Below are 24,313 nucleotides of genomic sequence, written 5' to 3' on the forward strand. Positions count from 1 at the left end.
GGTCAAGGTTACACTGGGGCTTTTCCAATCAATTGGACAGTCAACAGGTATGGGCAGGTGTAGGCTGGGTCAGAACAGGAAGAGCAAGATAGATGTGCAGTGGAGACTGAAGCTGCTAGACTGATTCTGAGCACATGTGAAAATCCAATATGAAAATAGCCCCAAACAAATGGAAGATCAGGGATATGTTCAAAGAGTAGAGAGTCATACTTGACCACAAAAAATAATTGGAGGAATGATAAATAGCAAAGAAGTAAACATAAACTGGGGTCGTTTTGTGGTAGGCTTTGTTACAGATAAGAATTAGGGCTCTTGACTTTAATGACTGAGAGGAAGAAAGGAAGAATAAGCAAAAAGCCTTGGAGTTAACACCTTGAGAAGATAGACTCATGTGGGAAACCCTTGGCTCAGTAATGCAAATGACTTTCAACAGGGGAAACAGGTAGTGAATATTAGGAAAATGGAATTCTAGAATGTACCTTCTGAATAATTTAGAAAGTTTGATAGTTATAAATTAAGAATAATATTCTGTAATAGGATTGCTAAAGGTTTGAAAACTGCTTTTTTAAAGAACAAAACCAATTACAATCATTCTTGTTAACGTACATTAATATCAGTACTTACAGGAATATAAATTTGTAAAACAAACATGTTTTTGGGACATATAATATCCCCTCCATAAAACTATCTATGTAAGAAGTAAGGATAACTGAGTAAAAAAAAAAATGACTAACATCTATCAATTTAGAAAAATGTATCTAGAATTAAAAGTAGCTCTTCTGTCTATCCTGCTTTCTTTCCTTCAGATTCAGGCAGGACTTTCGACCCACATCACAAAAGAATAAGATTTAAAAACTTGCTTTTCCTCTAGTGTATTCCCAGCTCCAATTATGAGGTAGGCAGCTCATATAATCAGCACAGCTGGAGCCTCAAGATCTGGAATACCTAGCTAGCATGATGTTTTGCAAATAGAACTACTTAGTAACTATTTATAAAGAATATGACTAAAATATAAATACAAAAGTTGACTTAGAGTAGACAATGTCTCCGCTCAAGAAAAGCAGCCTTGTGTATAGCAATTGCTTTATTGTCTCCTCCCTGAATCATGTAGACTACTGGTAAAAGAAGAGGGCTCTCCACCTTTCTCACGCCACAAAATAGCCAATGCTCTATAACTCTTACTCCGGTATGCCACCCATAAATTATCCCGCTTTGCCTAAAGCAGAAGATAGACCCCCTCCCCCATCTACATCCTCTTAAGCTCTTTCCTACTCTCTTTAATTGTGAATTGATTCTTGCTGATTTCTCTCCTCCATTGCTACTGTGTTTTGTCTCTAGCACATAATTGTCTGTTTTATTCTCAGCCCTAAATGTCCCTATAAATGTACCTCAAGCAATCCTCTCTGACCCGCTTCAGCCCTGGTAGGAACAATTGGATACATTTTCTTTTTCCAACAGCACCCACACAGACAGGTTGGGAGCAGAGGTCAGGTTTTCTTTGGAAACAGATTCTTGCCCCACGCCAAATGTAAGAGGTCAGGAGCAAAGAGACTTTGTGTTCCTCTCTTCAGCTAAGTTCCTTGAAACCTGTTTGTTATTCCTGGAGTCAGAAAGAGAGGACAGTACTTTGCACAATAAAGGCAAGTAGTAGGAATCAGGAGCAGAGTTTCAAGTTCCTGATTTTTTACTGGGTTAGTTCTGAGTCAGGCAACATTTCACAGATAATCTTAGTATTCAAAAATCAGATCTTAATTCTGTAATGCCTATCAGAGGTTTCTCTCTATAAAAGACTAAAATGTTGTCTATTAACATGATAGGTATTTAAATCTTGGTTCTACTTCTGAGTATAAATTTCAAGCAAAGAGACATAGAACAGAAGACATACTCCTTACTTTAATTCTCAGGTCAAAAGACCACTTTGAAAATGTCTTATTTTAGTAACCAGCCTTGAGCAGTAATCCGTTGATCTAATTGTAAATACTTTTAATATAGGGAGGAGGCAAGAGAATTAAAATGTTAATCAAGCCACAATTAGAGACTAAAATATGCTGATCGCCCTGCAGCCAGGCCAGAAGGATACCTTCAGAACAAAGGAAGATTTCTGCTTAATTACTAACAACCCATTCTCCTCACTTGGGAAGGAGAAACAGGAACCAAGAGTCATTCCTTATGGCTAAAACCATGGGGAATCTATGGATTAAAGGCTAGGAACTGCCTGCAGGCCTTTCACTCTACATACCTTTTCACACTAGGTATTCTTCCCCTTCCTCACTGTATGTCCATATCAAAGGAAATGGGAGCTAAAGAATGACGTATAAACTGAATACCCTGAACACTCAGGGACCCTCTCAGTGTCTTTACTCTGTCTCTCTAACTGTCCCTCTCACTCTGCCTCTGAGAAGAGACCACACTCTGTCTGGGGAGTGTTGCCCCTTTTCTAATAAACTTTCCTTTTGACTCCAACTTTGGTGTGTGTGTTGAATTTTTTCTACACTCTCCACCAAAGGACCCTCTTCTTTACTCGGTGCAGGGCTTGGTTTCCCCCAACCAACTCGGGGAAATGTACCCTGTCCTGCATCACCTTGAGTCCATAAGGCTCAGAATGAAAACTTTCTGACTATTCTTTGGAGGAAAAGAATAGCAAGCTTTATGAGTATCTTAAGGCTAATAATTCAGAGTTTGGGTTGCCCGGTAACCATGCCAACCATGCCAACCATGCCGGACTTCAGCCATATCAACTAGTTAAGTGAGAAGCTTCAGAAACAGCCAGAATGACTTCCAGACTGAAAATCAGATTGTCTCAAGAATGACTCCAGGCAATGTAATCCTATCTGTTTCAGGTTCTTGGACATTGCCAAAGTGAGTCCTGCTATTTTCTTAGAATTACAATAGAATCAGAAACTTTAGGATCCACCATTCAATTCAAAACCCAAGCACTTGAGACTATCCAGAAAGAATAACCCTTTCAAACTTTCTAACTGTAAAAGCAGGTCTGTGTTTGAGAATGGAAATGGGCATTTAAAGGTGGTGCTGATACCACTGCTCAGTGTCATTTTTGAGGCTTTAGACCCAATCCATAGATCAAAGTGCCTGGCAGGACTCTGGAGGAAGCCATAGGTGTAGCAAAGAACCTTACAGCAAAAGAGAAGCAAATGGTGCTCTGGCTCCTTAGCCTTATCTAAGGAAAATGTGAACGTAGACTCTTAAAAACCCATAAATTCATACTTAAAATAATAATAAAAAGTGAAGCTACAGAAAGACAAAAAAGAAAATAGTAAATTCTAAAAAGTAAATATCCCACAATGAGCCTAGTGGTTTTTTTTTTTTTTTTTAAACATCAATTTGACAAAGATTTAAAATGAAAATACTAAATACTAACTAAAGATATGGTAGGAAAGATATTCATATTCTGGAGGTGGAAATAAAACCTGGTCTCTCTTTCTAGAGAGTAATTTGGTCATATAGTTTATAGGTGTAAGCCTTTATATGCAATAACTTAATTTACAAATGTCTATTCTAAGGAAATAAAGTTTAGAGAAGCATTTATTTGAAAAGATGTTAATTGCGGAAGATTTATAACAATTCTCGTCTTCCTCATTTAGAGCTATAAATACAAAAACACTCTTTTTATTTTTTTTATAGAAAACAAATCCAAGGTTCTCTCAATTGTTCCTCATAGCATGGTTTGCAGGCTTTTTTAATGTTCTGGCCAACATCTCCCTTACACACACTCAACATCACCATCACCATCACCACCACCATCACCATCAACATTACCATCAAACAATATTCTATAATTTTTCTCTGAAAGTAGCAGTATAGAATCAAACACAGTATTCTTAATGTGACCTGAGCATCTTTTAGCATCCTGGGAATGGCTTCAAAATTTAGCTGTCCATCCTTTAAAAAGTCCAAGAGAAGTAATATTTACTGTAGATTATTTACAAGATATATAGTCTATTCTTTCATCCCATTATTCTAAATTTCATCTTTGAACTGCTGAAAGTTGATGTATTTGAAACATATCTATTGAAAAACTTAAATAATTACCTCCATAAAACTAAGTTTAATATTGTGCCTTCCTTTTTAGTGGACACCACTACAAATAAAAACCACATGATTTTTATTTCTGGATTTGCTGTAAAAAGTATTTTTCATTTCCACTTAGGATACAGTCACCAAAAGAACTTTACTTACACAACCACAAAAAGAACACACAAGATAATCTACAAAATATTCATTTTTCAGATCCCATCAGAAAGCTGAGCTTGAGAAGAGATCAAATGAACTAAAGTCACTATTGGTAGAGCAAAGGGGAGGGTAGGAAGTAGTCATAGATATTCATAAGAAGAAAACTTTTTAACTTTTCACAAATATTTAAAGACGAAGTGTAGGCAAGCATGGCTGCTTTGAATCCTGGGAGCCTTCAAATTAAGGAGAATCAGTACTCGTTGGCCAGTTCTTTTTGCAGGCCTTCACCAAGTGTACTCAAGAAAATTTGGGGGCAAGACAACAGAGCCCAGAGAGACTTCTCTCTGAAGCTGATACACCTCACATCTGGTTAAGACTAAAAGCAGAGCAGGAAAACTGACCCCACCTGCACTGTGGGCCTTACACTGAATATGAGTATGTAGCCATCAGTGGCTGGGTGATTGGCAGGAGAGCTGAGAGAGATCTGCCTCTTCTGTGAGGGGCAGGTGCTTTGGGTCTGGCAAGGGGTAAGGGGAAGGTGGGAGAACTGAGATAAACCCCTCAGACCCTCTGGGTTTTAGATTGATGATCATACAACAGCTGCCTGGACAGAAGCAGAGGAACTGAAATAATCCTCCCTAAAGTCTAAGCTAGAAGAGCCAGCCAAAGTCTGATGGTAAGGTTGGAAAACCTCCAGACACTCAGATATGAGAAAAGGTTCCGATCCTATACTTAAATCTCTTGAAGCCTGTACTGATCTGAATTTAACAGCAAAGCTCAGATCATCTCAATTAAGATTAGATTGACTCAGTCCCTGAAAGAATGACATATATTTTCCTGGGCATAAATAATATATACTTCAGCCTCTATTGTCCTTTTACATATAATGTTTGGAAATCAATAAAAGAAATTATCAGGCACACGAGAAAAACAAAGAAATGTGATCAATTATCAAGAAAGGGGAAAAAAATAATAGAGGCAGACTTAAAGATGGCCTAAATATTGAATGATCAGGCAGAGACTTTAGAACAACTATTATAAATATGTAAAAATGTCATGTTGGAAAAGTGCACAACAAATTATAGAGTGCAATAATTTCAGCAGAAGATTATAGGGTTTGTAACATATACAGATGTAATATGTATATCAATATATATATATATAGAACATAAAAGGGGTAAAATGGAATAGAGCTACCTAGGAGCAACATTTTTATACCTCACTGATGTTAATTTATTAAAAATATAAAGTCTATTTTGATAAGTTTAGTCATACCAGGTAAGCCCTAGAGTAAGCATTAAGTATATCTATAGCTATATATCTCTATCTCTATCTACCTATAGTGAATATCATTAATATTAAAACGTTACACTATAAAATACTTAATCCAAAAGAAGCAGTAAAGAAGGAATGAGTAACAAAAACAAGTGAAACATTTGGAAAGTAAATATAAATCCAACTATATCAATAACAATATAGATATTAATGGATTAAAGAATCCAGTCAGAAGGTAGAGACTGTCAGACTATATAAAAAAAAACAAGATCCAACTACATGCTGTCAACAGAAAACATATTTTAGATTTAAAAATACAAATAGGTTGACAGAAAAAAAATGTAACAAGCAAACAGGAACCATGAGAAAGTTGGGGTGGCTATACTAATGTCAGAAGCACTCAAAATGCTACTCCCATCTACCATTCTATAAGAAATCCATCATTGATCAAAATGTTGTTATGACTATATATTTATAGGTAATACTTACACTGAGAAGCATAAAGTAATACAAATGTTTTATCTATTTTTAATTAATTTGAACTTGCTACTTTTATGTGGAGGATCACTTAATACTAAAATATATCCTAAACCTTTGTAACAGGTTTCAAGTGTATATTTGGTTTATTTCCCATGATAGGAGAAAATTATTAAAGTATATCTAAATTAAAACTTCTCCATGAGCAATACAAAAAAAAATTTTATTACATTAAAATAAAACTAAAATGAGAGCAGGTTTGGGATATATTTGTATTAATTCTTTTTTCAGTTTTTAAAAAGAAGAAACATTTTATTCATTAATTTTTTTTCTTCCCTCTGGTGAAACTGAACTCATATTTCTATGTCTCTTCTTAATTTATCCAAAAGAATTCTGACAACTTCAAGTTTGTTTTAAAATATTGTCAACAATGACAAACATAAATATGTTACTTTATCAAAAGTACCCTCTATCTTCTTTGATGTTATAGGAGAAAATAAACTGATGTGTGATATGATAGGCTAGTCACAAGAAATGACAATGGTAATAATTACGGACAAAGAAAAGTTCTCACTCTTATTTATTTTTTCCTGATCAAATTTAAGGAAATCTTAATATAAGAAAAGAAAAAAATTGAGATCCATAACTTGTTTACAAATACGTTTTTAGGAAATCAAACCAGGCAAGATCACCCTCAGAATGCAAAGAACCATGGTAGTAAGATTTTGATGTTTAAGTTAATATTTTTAATCAATGTGGTGCTTTAAAAATGCAGAGTTATAGTACCTATATAATTGAAAAAATAGGTCATAAATAATAAGCTATTGATGTCATTTGAAAAAAAGAAAAAAAAAGAGTGAAAATATTCCCAATAACAAGAAAACCAGGAGGTCTCTCTGGCTTTCGCCTTATAAATTTAGACACACTGCTTTTTCTTCTCCAATAATAGCTTTAAAATGTTTAGGTTCCTTGAGGTTTTCTTCACTTCCAAAGCACTGGGATATTTCAAAAAAAAAAAAAGAAGAAGAAGTTTAAAAATAAAAAGCAGTTCTAGGTACATGATAAAATTCTTAAAATATCCAGTTTTTGGTTTGAGAAAAGAATTTATTTAAAAATCTGTACAGATTTACTGGATAGATAAAACTCACCAGTCTTTGCATCTTTCCAGTCATCGGAAAGAAGAGTCTTGGTCTGGATATTGTATTTAGATATAGGACTGTGATTGTCTGAACCTCGGCTCCAAGTAAGTGCCACAGAAGTGGCTCTAATGTCTTCTATTCGCAGACCACCTGGAGGGCCTGGAGGGCCTGGAATGGAAATATGGGTAAGAAATCAATGAATCCTAACTAGTGAATTAAGCATACATTCAAATACAAACATGTCCTTCTTGCAATTAATCTAAAGAACATTCAAACAATATAATCGGTGTTTCCATACTCCTTTTAAATATAAACTATAAGAAGTGATACTGTTATTATTTATGGTTTTCACGAAATGAAAGAAGATAAATGATGTCATTTAAAAATGACATTATTATTCAGGACACATATCATACTGTTTGACTCATAGGATGCAACTGGCATCAATGGGACCTAATACAGATTGCAGCATGTGAGCAAGCATTTTAATGAATGCTTGCTCCATTCATGAATCAGAGACAATAGCACAATTCAGTCAAGAAATGATAATAGTCAAATATTTCATTCTGCCTCCCCAAAATAGAACAAATACTTTTTGATAACTCTAAATGTTATAGGTAACTTATATTCTGTGAATAATGTTATATATCACTTTGGGTAATATATTTCATACTAGTTATAGTAATAGGAATAAATAATATTGAAAGAAATATTTCTTTTATAAAATGCAGAATACAATTGTAAACTCAGAGATATATGCCAGGATTGCTCTGAAAACATCAAATTATATAATGAAGCATCTTAGGACAGAAGAATTATTACTGCTGGACATAAAACAATGTTAAAATAGATTTTTATAGCTGATTTGTAACTCAGTACAAATATTATTAATTTATCCTCTAAACTGAGAGCATTGCGCTTGGTGGTAGGGTTGAAAAGATACATGAGACATAACTTTTGGGTTTCTAGTAGCAATTTGTCTTGAAAAGGGTGAAATGAACCAGCAAACAAGTAACTATATTATAAAGTAGTAAATGCCATAATAATGATATACAAAATATTCATACTTTGACTCCCAATTTATTTTTTAAAAAGAGAAAAATATCCTTTCAGTGGTACAGTGGCATTCATCACTTACAATGCTAAAGAAGGGTGTCAATTATGAGAGAACTAGAAAAGATATTTCAGAAAATGGCAACACTTGGATTTTTTTGCATTGCAGAGGAGGTCATCCCCAATAGAATGAGGCATATTGAATATAATAATCAACAACTTTGGTAAAATGGCACCTTTATGTTTTCACATTAAATAGAATAAGAAACAAGACATGTTGTTATATTTTAGCTAAAAATAAATACCTTCCTATTTATATATCAGATCAGATGCTTAGTCTACATAGTTTTTTTCTCCATATGGGCTTTGGTGTTTTGCAAAGGTATAGAAAACACCCTAAACATTCATCAATTTCTTTGTGATTGGTCTCAAGGAGGAAAACATATATGTAGATCATCATAAATACCACTAATATTAAGGTAACACAAGACGCACCCAATTGATAGTAGTAAATTTTATTATTTGAAAATATAGAACATATAATAATAGTAAACTTTTGTAAATGTAAAATCTGTAAATAGTGGATTTACACTTCCTGATATTAATTAAAAGTAACAATAACACACCATCTAAAATAAATGAAAACAGACACGTAAATTATAAAGAACACATTCTATGTTCAGAAAAAACATATTGCATTTTTCATATGTAGAAACCACATTGAAATACAGTGCACATTCTCAATCAGAGCCGAGCAGTTCATTATTTCACAAAAAAGCATCATCCCAAATCAATTACTGAGTGAAATATTTCAGAGTATTATCATTAACAATTGCAGATGAAAAATAAAAGAAATAATTTTTAAAAAGGGAAAGGCATGCATTCAGACAATTTTTCAGAGCATAAGAGTATGGCATTCAGAAAGTGTTAAAGGGAATTTAAGACAAAATTGCAATATAGATTAGTTGAAAATCATTGAAGTATGAATCATTTTCCTGCTGCTGTTCTCTGAAATTCTTAGACTGTCAAATGAATAATATTTTCAAGGGTCAGATTAAAGTTGCATATTATTAGTGTATTTGTTGGGACACTATATTTATAATAATTTTGTTGAGTCATTCATTCATTAAAGACCAACGTTGAACAAAACATTGTAATTATATTTTTCCATTTTTTCTCTAATGTATACCTGGCCTTAATAAATATTTGGTGAATATATAAATGAATTTATTACAATTGATCTTCAGACAGTACTATAAGCATAGTGGTCATCAATAATATAATGTCCAACCTCCTACTTGCCTTGAAATATTAAATCAGCATAAGGAGGTTATGGACAACAAATGCAAAGGAATTGGTGGATATACTCAAAACCTAGATGTGGTAATACTACTTGGTTCATCTCATGTGAAGTAGTCTTTTCTATCTAGTAACAGATTATAAATATCACCCAGAAAATGTCTGAGAGAAAATATACTATTAAAGAGCAAGGATTTTAGAGTTAAAATAGACTCGACTTTATATTCTGTGCCCTAATTTATTTTGGGCAAGTTCCTTATATTTACTAAGCATTCATTTTCTCATCTGTAACATAAGAGTAATAAAAATTGACCAAATAGGATTGTTATCAGGATTGAAATAATATCTATAAAGAATGTAGTTTTCCAGTCCTGGTGCATAGATTGTCCTCAGTAAACTTTAGCTATTAACAATTTAGGAGTGGTACTATAGAAACCAACTTGAATAACCTGTGAGTTCAACCTCGGACCAGTCCCGCACCGTCTCCCAGAAGGAAGATTTTCAAATCAGTGTAGCTGATATTATTTGTTCATTTTTTTTCCAGTCAGAATGAAGAGAAAATGTTGTGGTAAAAAATAAAACTATGCAGCCACTTGTCCCTCAGTACAAAGGAAGGCATTTAGGAATTGCCTACCCTTCTGATTCTTTCACCAATGAAATAAAGGCAATACATAATTCTGTCTCTAAGAATTCCTTTCTTTCTTCCTTTTTCTCCCACCCACTTCCTCTCTCTCTCCTTTTTGCTCCTCACTGTGCCAACACGCTCAAGAAATCTTTAAGGAGAGACATGAAGTCAGGGAATATGTAAGTGAATAGCCTAGTACATATAGTTTATTTCATTATTACTCTGCTGATATCTCTTTCAGTTTCTTAGGTGGTCTTCAGGCAGACAGCTAATGATTCCTAAGCACACAATTTATGCCAAATTTAAATTATAGAGAAACAGAAATTGGTCAGATAAAAAGAACTTTTGGATTTGACCTGCATTTTAAGTGTCATCAGGTGACAAATTATTTTCATCTTTCATTTTTTTTCTTTTATTTTTATCACGAAAGATCCATAGTGGGGGAGGAAGAAAAAACCAAATTTATCTCTGATTATAGCCCTGGCAAAGGCTTTTCATCAATTCTTGTTACTATCATTAAATACTTAGGGAGTTGGAAAGAGAAGGAAATGAGGAGAAAAAGAGATATGGGGGAGGGAATAACGAGTTACTTAAAGCGTGTTTTTGTTTTATGAATGCAATTTTATTGATACCACTTGCTTGTCATCACCACCCTCTGGAATTTCTAAAATGCATTTTATTAAGCTCATATATAATACCCATAACATAATGCTGCTATTTTCCTTTTCTGATTCTTCCAAATGTTGACAGATATCATTAAGAGTAAACATCACTAACTGGATTAGGCCTATCCAGGTGACCAACTTTCTTTTATAAAATTAATAGTACAAACTTTGATCTTGATTCTTTGTATCTCTTTTTCCTATTGTTTGATTGCTACCTTTCTTAGAGCTAAACTTTCTGTCCTTCTTCAGGTAGAGGCTGCCACTATGGACTATTCTTCCTTTTCTATTTACATTACAGTCTCTCTTACAATTCTTGTATTTCACTCATTATATTTTTTCCTTCTTGATTTAAATATTCTTCTCGGAGATTGCTAACTGAGAATGCTCTATAAAATCTCACCTATGGGAAATACTTAGTGGTTTATCAAGGTCCTTGTCTGTGGGTTCTTTAAAGTCGGGCAAAAGGAGTCTACAATTCCTGAAGCTTATTTTAATCACTTTTTTTTTTTTTTTTTTTTTTACCTAATGAAGGATTGTGAAAATAGCCAGAATGATCTCCTATCATCTGCAGTTCAATGAAGGGTCTCATTTCCACATCCATATTCTTTTTCCCTAAATATCTCTAGGCTTTCAATGTTTTCACTATTAAATCACTGACAACAGGCAAATAATGAGAACATTTGGTTATGCAATGTAGATCACACACATTTTAGAGTGTGTGATATCTTATGCCAATATCTATACATGTTACATAGGATGCTGGAGTCTAGAAGAGTTATTGGCAGAATCACACAGCTAGTCTGTGGCTGCATGCAGAGACTGGGTTTCCTGGCACAACCTACCCCAAAAGAGGAAAAACCCATTTGAAATTCAGATTGTGCAGTCCAAATGTGCCTGTCTGCCAAAGACATCCAAAGAAGCATCTGGACACTGACAAGTTTACACTGTTGTTTGTTCTCTTGGATTTGTTTGTATTTTTAAACTTGTGTGAATTCATAACAACATAAAATTTACATGATGTAAAATGTTAGTGGATCAAAAGAGGAAATTTCTATTGTATATTTTAATAAAAAATAAATAATATATTTTACTTCGTCTTTATTATATCAGAGTCATTGTTAATCTTTTATATTTCTTACCAGTAACCCTATGATGTTGGTGCTATTCTTTTCTCTATTTTACAGATGAGGAAACAGAGACATGGATAGATTAAATGACCATGGTCACCAAGCAAGTAAATGGCAAAGCTAGGGTTTGAGCCCAACCAATTTGCCGTGAGATTAACTTTTCAGTAACTATAGAAAAGTTACTCATTAAAAAACAGCTGAGATAATATCACCCATTTATAAATTCATACTCAAGACATCCGAGTCTTTCCTGATCACAGTAAGGTATTTGTTATTCTTTCCTGAATTTTACTAGTGTTTTTAGCAGGGGTAGGGGTGGGAGGGGGGAAACTATGTATGAACAAAATACAGATGTGATTTCCACTCAGTTCTCATTCATATGTAATTAGAAGAAAAAAATGAGAGAAGTACAATTATTTATTAATTCTGTCATTTCTTCTTTTAAGAATATACTAACATTCAGTGAAGAAGAATTTAGACATTTGAGGAAAAGTAGCCAGAAAAAAAACACACAGAATGATTATTTATACAGCATAAATTCACTGACCATATTATATCAATCAATAATTGAGGCTCATTTTCTGATAAATCGAATGTGACATAAGATTTGAAATTTGGACATCCAGAATTAAACAGGATGCATAGCAGCCTTGACTATCCCCCACACATCACTTGAGTTGGTACCAATCTTTAGGTAATAGTCCTAATGTAGTTTCTCCCTCTTAAACACTCACTAGTTTTCTAAACAAGAGTTAGAACTGGACACAAAAATCTTCTGGTCCTGTTGAGACTTCATCTCACATAGCATATATATTTAATATAAACCTTGATGTTAAGCCTGAAGGACATCCTGGTATTGTCATTCTCTTTCCACATGCAATTTCCCAGTCTATTAGTAAAAACAAAGCATCATATACAAATATGCTGTGATTCATTATTTATGTTTACTAAAATAGCAAATTTTAATAAACCGAATATTAAGGAAACAAAAAAATTTCAGAACAAATTATCCTCCCTTTCAAAATAAAATAATCTTAAAATAACAATGCTGAAAAAAAGAGTTATATTAGGGAATGTGGCTTCTTCTTTTCCCAAATATGTCAATTAAAGTTCCATTATTACTACAGGCCTATTCTTTCTCTGATAATTGTTAAGACAATGGCTGAATTATAAGGTTATAAAACACAAATCGATGTTTTGTGGTATTATCAGTGTTAAAAGCTAAGATATGTTCAGCTTTATACTAAGATAAAGCTTATCTTAGTATAAAGATAAGATAAAGCTTATCTTAGTATAAAGCTGAACATTAAATATCTCTACTCTACCATTTAATAGGAGTATGGTAGTTTTTTAACCTCTACCATTGATTAAAGTGAATTTTGGTCCCAAATAGAAATGAAAATGAGGATAAAGGGAGGTAAATGAATCTGTATAATTCTAGTTGATATCGATGCAGTTTATCTAAATAGGTATATTCTCCCTTTCTTGGCATCAATCACACTTGTCTTGTGGTTTCCTTTCTAATTTTTATTCTTTCACTTCAAAACTATGTATCTACCTGGTCTTGGTGGTATACTTTCAATGATGCACTGTGTAAGATAATACCCACAATGATTCATACACACGTCTCAATGGTAATGTTTACAAATACATGAGATCTTCAAATTATTTTAAATAACTTATTAAAATGGCAATTGATCTGGCTCTCTAGTCTAAATCTTAAAATAAATCCTTCTGTGACAATAATTGAAACTAGAAAATAAAAAAATTTTAAAAAGATGAAAATAATTAACAACTTGAGCCAGAGATATTTATTCCTTTAGATTACTGATAAATTATTTTAAAAAGAAAACTATTCATATAGTTCATATATAGAGAGATGTGTGTGTGTGTGTGTGTGTGTGTGTGTGTGTGTGTGTGTATCACATCCATATCCCTTAAAGCTTTCCTGAGTTCTTCCAACCACAGATGAGGTTACTAGACTTACTAAATGAGAAGTTCATATAATATCCCACACCTAAACATTTACCCATTTAAGAAGAGCAAAATTATTTCATGTGAAGAAACAAGAATTTTAAGCATGTCTACTTGACCAAAGGGGGAAAATGAAAGTATTTTCAAACAATAAAATTTCAGCAGTTCTAGAAAGAATTTTATGTACTTTAATTTTAATCCTTTACTTCTGCCCAAATCCTTCTAATAAAAGTAACAACCTTACTCAAAAAGAAAAGTTCTAAGAAGGCTGACAGTAGGAGTTAATAAAATTAAATATGCATGCATGCTTTTAATGGCTTTAGTCATCTTCACTTAAATCTTGCTATTGGGATGACAGTTTTCTACACATGCTATCTATTTTCACTTCCCAATCCCAGGAATCGTTCCAAATACCCTACAGAGCCATGGACAGTCTTCAGTTGTTGACTGCTGCTTTTCATCGTTTCTTGCCAAAGAATATGTATGGCACCAGGATACAAAATGTCACTGAAGTAATGCCCCTTAGCTTATTCCAAATTAAGATGACTCATTAGTGAATTTGACAACATTGTTTATCACCTGCTTGGATATTCTAGCAGCTCGTTCAGTAGCAATTCTCCTATATCGTAATTCACCAGTTCTTTATAATTTTTTTCAAATAATAAGCTAATTTCTAAGATATATAACTTCAAAGAAAAACAAAACATGAAACGCAAAAAAATTTACTGGGCCATTATATGATATACTGAGTTAGTTCACTAGGCATTTTTTAGATATTAGTGAAGCCGTATAATTATATTTTTAAAGATCTTTCTGCTCAAAGTATGTTTAGAAGTTTCAAAAGGGAATCAATCCTCTAAAAACTAGATTGGGGAGAGAATTGCAGAAGCTACAAGACTGAGTTAATTAGTAAGATTTAGTATAATACGTTGGAAAAAAAAAAGGCTTTCACACAAGTGGTGAGTGTCAACGATCACCAGGTTGGAGGCAGGCTCGCACAAACGGGGAGAAAAGGATCCACCATGTTTTTCTCTCCATCTTTTCTGTTTTTACCTGCAAGAGGAAAGATCAAGGCTGAAGGGAGACTGTGGATGCCCAGATAGGGGCAGGAAGCCATGTACTTTGGGGATTTGCCATGTTTCCTTGATAGGTAAGTTGGAATAATGAACAAAGAAAAACATCTTAATGCTGGAGATGGGTGTTCAAAAGAGAGAAGGCTGAAGTGACAAACTTTGGCCTAATCAAACCCCTCTCCCTCAAAAATAGTGACCGACTTTCTAAAAAACAGGAGTTGTATCTGGAGCCTCACCCCACTCCTCTAAAAGCCAAAACCCCTAGAGCTTTTGTAATTTCACTCCACACGGTACAAGTCTATATACTAAAACATAAGCTTATACCTTGAAGTCTTCTAAGTAAATCATAAGCACTGAGGATGAATTTAAGCAATGATCCTAAAAAGTTAATCAGTGGGTGAAGCTGGGTGTCATTGAGACCTGTGTCTTCAGTAATACTGTATTTATTTCTTTATGTCTAAATATACATCAATAGCAAAGAGGAAGGAAGTAAAGGAACATTTATAAAAAGTCACCATGGGCAATTGCGAACTGTAACTATTATTATTCTTTCACAAGTATGGAATCTGAGGCTTACAGTGATTAACTGACTAATCAAAGACCACAGATTATTCAGTAAGTGAAGTAGGTTTCTAATCTATGTTTGTCTAATGTCAAAAGCCATATTTAATTCTAATTTCAATGCACCACGCAGATCTTTTAATGACTTTACGCATATATTAGTATAATTATACTATTGTAGAAAATCATGCAATTAACAAGATGATTGTCTACCTCTTTCACCTACCCATACTAAAGACAGTTTGATTATTAGAACTAGACCATTTATAACCACTAGTGTCTCCCAAGAGAAATAGTATCTAGAAAAAGTTTTTTCTGCTGACAGTTTGTAGTAAATTTAGCCCTTATGATTGATGGTCACAAAAATTGCTAATTCTAGATATATTCTCCCCCTCCCCCACTTTTGAATGAAGTTTTGGTAGTTTTTGCTATATTACCGGGTTGCTTATCTGCAACCTGAAGTGTAAAGTCTAGAGAGAGGGAGCTATGAATGGTCTCACAGGGAGCCTCTCTGAACTGCTCCATAGTGGAAGCCATTTCTTGAGTTAATTATAGTAGCTATCAGCCTATACAAGAACATATCAGACAGTGGTCCTCCAAGTTCTTTAAACCACAGACATCGGATGGATCTGACATATTCCTGTCAGTAACAGTCCCTTGCTCCTGGAGAAGTTCTCAGGAATGTGTGGAGGGGCTCCAGTGGCCTGTCGTTGAGAGCCACTAAGACTGTAAGGAGCTGATGCTTGAAAGTGTGTTTTCCAGTGTGATTGACTCCAGACTAGTCTGTGATATCTGAGCAATCCCTACACACTAGGATGTCACAGATTATTTGCTACTAATATAATATTAAAAATTCATAATGTTATACATAATTTTTTAATAAAAATGAAGCAGATTCAAGGTTATCCCTGTAGTGAGCTAACTCTCACTCACTTGCATCCCAATACACTTTCAAATAAGGTGGTTGGAGCCTCCAGCAGTGCCCTGGGAAATGCAAGTGAACTACAACCAACTTCCTCACCTCCTCTGGTGTCCACAGAATAACCATTACTGATGCCCGACATTGGGCAATTAGAAATTAAGATAGTGTTTTACTTTTCCAGAAAAGAAAAAAAGAGCCTTTTGGATTTATGCTAAAATATGCATCCACTTATTGGGGCATTGTGCAGTTAAACATTATAATGAAAAAATGCTGTGGCACAGAAAAGATTAAGAACTCACTGCTGTGCTGATCTAATAAGATGTCCTAAACCAAATTTAGAGAACACAGGGGTCCTATAGGCAGGCACCTTCAAGGAAGACGTGAGAAAGGTACAAACTATGAAACTGCTGGATATGTAAAATACCAAGAGAGATTCTACTGCCAGTTGGAAAACTTTTAACATTTCTTCCTTTCTCTTTGAGTATATCTTAATCCCAGTGATGATGATACTTTAAGGACTATGTGATAGAAATTCAAAAGGTTAAGATCTTCTCTCTGAAACTTCTTAAATTGACCATAGATTTAGAGAATAAAAGATTTTCCTGAGTTTCCTTCATTCTCATTTTCTTAGGATTAAAAAGCAATTATGACCTAATCAAATTCCCAGGGGCTGGGCTTGGGACAGGGAGATGTGGTGGCAGCAGCCAACCTGCAAAAGGCACCATGAGGAGAGAACGGTGACATTCCTGAGATTTGAAATGGCAGACTCCACAAAAATCATAGCTAAGAAATTATTGTGCTTTTTTAAAAGGGATTTTACACCATTAAGTCTTTCTTTGGTTATTTTTGCATTAATGAAGCTAAGGTGTTGTTTTTGCTTTCTTCTGTTTAATAAAATGAACCAAAAAGAGAAGATATTACGAAATTCTAATTTCAAATAACTTAAAATTATACTCTACTCTCTAATTGGCCTTTGAATTAACAATACCTCTGAGTGTTTTGAGTGGATAATATAATTAATTTGATAAAATAAACCATATATCAACAGTGAGCCAAATGTACCATAAAAATTATGTGATTGGCTTTTTGTATTTGTGGACGTTAAACCAATGGTGTAGCGAGGAAAAGTAAGTGCTGTAGCGAAGTTGGAGCATTGATACCTAAGCACCGTCTTGCTTTATCATGTGAGAACTAGGGAATACTTCTTTTTCTTTTTTACTTTCTTTTTAAAACTTCCTTGGCCTGTGAAATGTAATTACCAGTCCTTGCACTACTACTTTGCAGCAATTTTGTTAGAATGACATGATAAAATTTATACAAAAATCTTGTAGACATATATATTATAATCTAGGACAGTTAAACATTTTTAGTGAATCATTTTTAAAGCCAAAGAACACATCACAAAATCAAGGTTTAAAACCATCTACTATAATTTATTTACTCTTTTTGTTATTTTAATTATAATTGTATGACACTAACTGAAAAAAATATAAATTATCAGAGTTTTCCCTTGTTATTAGGCCAGCCACAAATATATCACAGGCAAAATCTGCATCATCAGTGACTTTCTATAGAATAAACAAGTCTTACCAAAAAAAAAGAAAAGAAAGGCCTAAGTTGTAATTTTTCCACATTGATTATTTTATCTAATTAAATATATCTGAATTAGTCTTTGGTTATATTGTATTATAGCAATAAACTGTGGGTTATATCTGAAGTCAGCCTGCTTGGACTCTATTTTGTAGTTGTATTATCTTGGTCAAGTAAGCTAGCCTCTTTGGGACTTAATTTCCTCATGTGAAATTGGGAATAGTAGTAGTATCTGTCTCTTAAAATAGTACCTGGTAAATAAGGTCTTAAATAAATATTATGTATCTTTATATAATATAATAAATACATAACATATGATATGTAATATGTATTTCTTTATAATATATACTATATAATTATAATATTTTCTTATGTCATATGTTATACATTAAATTATACAATTTTATTTATTTATTTTATATTTATAATATGTCTTTTCACAGCATAAAGATTAGAGTAGCAAATATAATATTATGCCAACATAAACTAAAATTATTTTAAAAATATTAACTAATTGCCATTTTTGATGCTCATAAAGTATTTTGGATATCACTGTATATCTGTATTGCTCTTGTAATTTGACATAATTGGCATAATTGTCAGTTTAGTTTGGTATCGTTGCCTGGTACATAAAGTCTGTGAAGGAACAATGAAATGGAGCATCTAAAAACATGGCTTGCTTATTAGGCCTGTAAAGCTTTCCTGCTTTCCTCCTGGAATCAGAGTGAGGAGCCCTAAATCTACTGATTACTTTTTAACTTTTTAAGGGAGGCTTGGATACAGACAAACTGTGCAACGACGAATAAATTCCAATTTGCCCAAAGCTGACCGGTTTGATTATGAGACAGAATCAAAAGCAATTAATTGAAGAAGGCAAGAAATACTCTAAGGAAACTTCTCTCACTATACTCCAGTGAGGAAAAAGTGATCTAAATTTATATGGTGCATGTTTTATAGTGTTGTCTACTGGTTTATACCCATTAAAACCATTGTTTTAATTTTTGAATTTATAAAATGAAATGTTAAACTAGATAATTCTCAATACAATCTGAAAGCTTCAAACAGCTTGACTCATTCTGAATGAATTATATACTTTGTTGATATATTTGAAAATTTTCTTGAATTCACATCATTTTGCATTGAACTTACCTAGCAAAATAAAATTTCAAACCACTGATGTACTTTATAATGTCAGTAAAAATTGAGAAAGCTGTTAGTTTTACTAAAGCTTAAAAAAATAAAACTACTAATACATTTTAACTTTGAAACAATCAAATTACTTTCTCACTTCTGTATTTATTATAAACAGATATACATTCAGCTCATTATTTCAGCTTTAGAGTGTAACAGTTACGGACAACTGGCCTCTAGTAGTTTTTGAATTTGTTGATTCTCAATGAAAAAGAGAATGCTTAATTTCTGAGCAGACTCTGATATTAATAGATGCATTGCTGTGGTTTATTGCCAAGTGGGGTCAGGATGCCTAAGAATGGCGCCCAGTCTGTCATTGTTCCAGCCAGTGTGGGCTGCGAAGGCCATTTTCCTGCCTCAGTCCTACAGAGGCTGATGAGATGGAATCTTTAGTCTGTCTTTGTGGCAAACTTTCTTGGCCAAAGCAAGTGGAAAGCAGAGGCAATTATCCAAGTATCTGAGGTAAATGTGTGTTTTTCTGACCCAAATACTCAAAAAACTACCTCAACTATTCTCTTTGATTTGACTGTGATGATCTGGATCTTTCTGCCTATGTGTATATCTCTTTTCTGGATCTCTTCACATGAGTGTGTGTATATGTGGGGGTGGTGGGTATGGTTAGGTGTATCTACTTGTATGTCTGTCTAACAGTGTGCATACTACAGAAACCATTTTGTCTGTTCTTCCTAATTTTATAGTGATTAAATTGATTAATTTAAAACTCTTTTCGAATTAATTTAGGCATGCAATGCCTTAATAATAATTTTGAATATAAATCCACATTTGTTTATTTAATAATAATTTAAATACATGCAGGAGTTCTTGGACACGATGTGAATATTTATGCCAGAAACCACAGAAATCTAAATAATGATTTAGCACCAAAAATTTCACAAATATAAAAAAAGAAGAGAGAGTTTCACAAACTCTTAATATGATAGCAGACTCTGTTCTTTTGGTTTTCACTAATATCCAAGGTACCTGAGTTAACCATATAAATAGAACTCTAAATAATCCAAGAGTTAATAATTTAACCTTTTTTTTTTTTTTTTTAGTGTTTTTGGCATAATCTTTTCCTATAATGTTTTAGAAATTAAACTACTATGTATTAGCATGTGCCAGATAATGGGAAGGAACAGAAAAGAGTTAAAACTGCAATCAGTAACTTTTGCTACTTAGTGGCAACGATTCTAGAACAGACTAGGTAATCTTTCTGGACTATATCAAATTAATTGTAGAAAATTTTAGACTATTAAAGTTTTAAAATATTAGCTATAGAAGTTTAGAAATTAACTATAGATTTTATGTATTCATACTGTCTGAATGAAGCCTAGTATAATGAGAAAACTAGACTGGGATTCCAAGTGATTGCAATGAAGTAGGTGGGTAAAACAGAACAAATCTCTTTCAGAGTCCAAGTTTTCTAAAATAAAGGGATGAGAATTGCTTAGATGACTTTTGGAATTAATTCTAGATTTAAAATTGTATATTCAAATTTGAACATAAATGCAGAGACTTTATATAGCTATGGTGAAGAAGCTAAAAGAAAAACATGTAATTAATGCATAATTTGCCAATAATAGGGCCATTGGAACCCTTTTTATCATAAACAAAGAAAATGTTTATTTCGCATTTTTTAAAGAAAGAGTACTAATTGATCTGGAACAACGTCTCCGAGTAAATGATTCAAAAATATTTTTGCCTGGACAGTGAAGAGAGATAAGCTCTGGATATGAATTCTGCTAATATAGAACAACTAGGAGTAATAAATACTTGAGTATTTTCTGTAGAAAAGACCATTAGCCAACCATAATGATAATGACTTAAAATATAGCAATATTTTTCAGACTACAGCTTCCATCAGGCTACTTATTTTGTTATGTTACCTTAACTTATCCAACACAGGATTTAAAAGTGGGTTAGTCATCAACCAAAATGACCTCCTTAAGAAAGAATCTGGTAACCATGTCATTAGGCCAAGTAATAAAAACTTCAGTGGATTATATCAAATAAATATGACATCTAACTTACATTCATTTTCATTCTACAACTGTATTTTTGGTCTTAGAAATAATTTGGAAAGATTTACACACATACACACACACACACATACACAGTGTCCGTGTTTAAATAAAAAACAGTATATGTATCATTCTTTTTTTTCGTTTTTTAAAATTTAAGAAAATTAGACATTTATACAATCCATGAAGTGATCCCCCTGATTACACACAACCATTACAATAATATTGACGATATACCCTACGCTGTACTCAAAAAAAAAAAAAAGAATATTCCTGGGATGCTAACCTGGCAAGAAGCTTATTTGCCATTTAAAAAGATTTACATACACCTCAAAAAGGCAGAGATAGTATTTATAATCTCAAATTTTCTAAAGGACATACTGAAAGAAAAGGGAGGGGGAGAAAATTTCTTTGCACTAGGAAAAATTTTAAATTACATTTTTTAGATTTGTATTTATTATTAAAATTTCCCCTTTCTATTACTACTTTCTAATAAAACTGCGATTTTCTAATTTAAAAAAGGTATAAATATAAGCTTCTAACAATATAAAAATACAAACTTGATTTGGGTATATAATAATTTACACAATTTGTATATTATTCGCTTTGATTTCAGTTACTCTTTTTTCAAAACATTTCCAAATTTCATATAGCATATGCTAGGGTTGAGAATCAGACCAAAAGAAAAGTTCAGATAATAAAAGTCTTTTTTTGTTTTGTTTGTTTTTAAATTTCAGCCTTGAATTATAAAATTTTGTTTAATATGATATAAAAAATGTAAAAAAGAGAGATCTAAAAATTATAATCATGATTGCATTTTCTATTTTGGCAATTTTTGTGGCAAACATTATGTTCAGCCAGATGTCAAGAAAGTCTTCCTAATAGCTGGTAGGATTTCCAAAGATATTTATAATACAGCAGAAATGTCATGGAAAGAAGTAAAACACAAAAGTCAAAGCCTAATTTCTTGCTTTTGTGGCCTAATTTTATGGTCTATATTTGAGTGTTGTCCAAAAGTACACTCATGAAAGAGAATTTAGATTTGGCAAGTTGCATAAATGTTCCCCCAAATACTGCTGAATAAATCCTGAAAAACCTTTTCCCCTGAATGATACTTTTTTAGCTGAAGAACTTTAAATCCTCCAGAAATATCTTTTGCTAAACAATGTACATACATGGCTGTTTGTATGCATTAAAACTCTTGAAGCAGTAACCTGAAATACACTTTTATGGAACCTAAGAAGTAAAGCATTCATTACAACAACAAAAAGGAAATGTGTATCAATCCTTGTAGTTTGAATTTTTATATAAGAAGTCTAAAAGCATTTGAAGTCTCTTAGCTAGTTCTTTTTTTTTTTTTTTAAACTAGGAATAGTTTTAAACCATAAAGGTTTTTTAAGCATTAAGCAATTAACAGTTTGGATTTTAAATTCCTTCGGCTATATTATACACACATCTGTTTTAAAAGGTTGACTCTAAAATTACTTACTTCACTGATATAAAATTATTTTAAATTGAAGTCACAAGATAATTGTGGCCTTTTGGGCCACTGATGGCTATGAAGGTAGAAATTATAAATACTCTTCCTAGGAAAACACACATACACATCGAATTTTCTATACAATTTCAGGAGGTCTGTGGACCCCTTGAAGCCTGTCCATAGACTCTAGGTTATAATTTCCTGGACTAGATAAAAAATAATCAAGTAGATAAACAGACCAATAATAATATTACTTAAGACATGGTATGTCTTATATATTACTCACCATTATTACAAGAAATAAACTACTTAATTTTATATCCCATGAGCTAAATATATACAGCATATTTTAAGATCTACTTTATAGACATTATTGGCACATATTATGCAGAAATGTATTTTACTATTTTAATTGCAACATCTCTTGATATAAAAGGAATACCTTTTATATTATTAGAAATAAAGTTTGCAGAATGATTATGACTCTGCTGACTTTAAAAATACTAAGCAATACTTTTCATCTACCTATAGTTTTATTAACATGCTGATATAGCACAGGGGCTTAAAATCCTTTATCTTATTTCTACTGAGTGCACTTGCCAAGTTTCATTGCTTTAAGATATTTTCTTTGGGACTAAAGTCTTTAGATAAAAAAAAAAACAAAACAAAAAACTTTATATTTTCACACAATAATATATATAGCTTTATATGATATGTAAGATACACATTATGATGATTAATTACCTAGGTATGTGTTGATCATATCATTACTACTCTTTGATTATAAAACTTTCTCTTCTCTTTGTTTACTACAATGTAATTATTATGTGAAGACAGTAATGTACATGCATTCTAACATAACCCCTGCTGTAACATTAATGCTAATTCATTTACGATGCAAACAATTGCAATTAAATATTATGCATACACTATTGCAGGAAATAGCTAACAGCTAAGTGGTCTGAGTAGAAAGAGAAGTAAACTGGTCATTCTTCCTGATAACTCTCAAAGACAATAGATGTCCTACATAATAAAATATTCTTAATGGAAATACCAAACCTAAATAAACTCTCTTTGATTTAGTATTTTGTAGTCTTGGAGTAATAGTTCAATAAGTATGGAATGAATGTCTAAGTTAATTCTGATAAAGAAACTTTAGCTAGACTTCTTATCACTCTATTAAAGAACATATTCAACTGAAATAAAAGGCTTTTCAGCATTTTCCCAATGTGACTTGATGATTCCATATTAACACTGCTCAGAGGGAAGTGCAGAAGGTGCATGAGATTAAGTGAAATTATACTGATCTGGATTTGGAAAGGGTATTAAGACAAACAAATCACCGATATCTTATTTGTCTGAGTATGCAAAAACTGTCTAAAATGTGCAATTAAATAATGGTCAATAATTATTTCTAGTAGGCGAAATATGAAAAAATAGAAATTTTAACCTGACATCAAGACACAGAGGGAAAAAGGGAGTTATGAAACTATGCAATAGAATTCTGGAGCTCACTAAATATTAATAAAAAATACATATGTGAATTATACAATTTAGAGAAGATACCTCATGTACACAGATTACAGTAAAACACTAGAGAAAGTAGTAATTGTTATAAAAGTTTAAACAAGAGGGGCTCATATTTGAGAC

General features: G+C 32.7%; 1 protein-coding gene across 3 annotated transcripts in view; it reads right to left on the reverse strand.

The window, feature by feature from the left end:
* Window positions 1-24,313, reverse strand: part of CNTN1 (contactin 1) — a 129,325-nt gene that overhangs the window by 57,388 nt on the left and 47,624 nt on the right. For 2 of the 3 annotated variants that reach the window (XM_006916895.2, XM_006916896.2), the window contains one exon: window positions 7,092-7,250. In XM_006916895.2, coding sequence (XP_006916957.1) covers window positions 7,092-7,250 — 159 coding nt within the window. Of the gene's footprint in view, window positions 1-7,091; window positions 7,251-13,885; window positions 14,879-24,313 lie in introns of those variants that run through there. The other variant, XM_006916897.1, reaches the window with a different exon arrangement.

This window comes from Pteropus alecto, unplaced genomic scaffold (genome assembly GCF_000325575.1).
Source record: "Pteropus alecto unplaced genomic scaffold, ASM32557v1 scaffold196, whole genome shotgun sequence".
Lineage (NCBI taxonomy): Eukaryota > Metazoa > Chordata > Mammalia > Chiroptera > Pteropodidae > Pteropus > Pteropus alecto.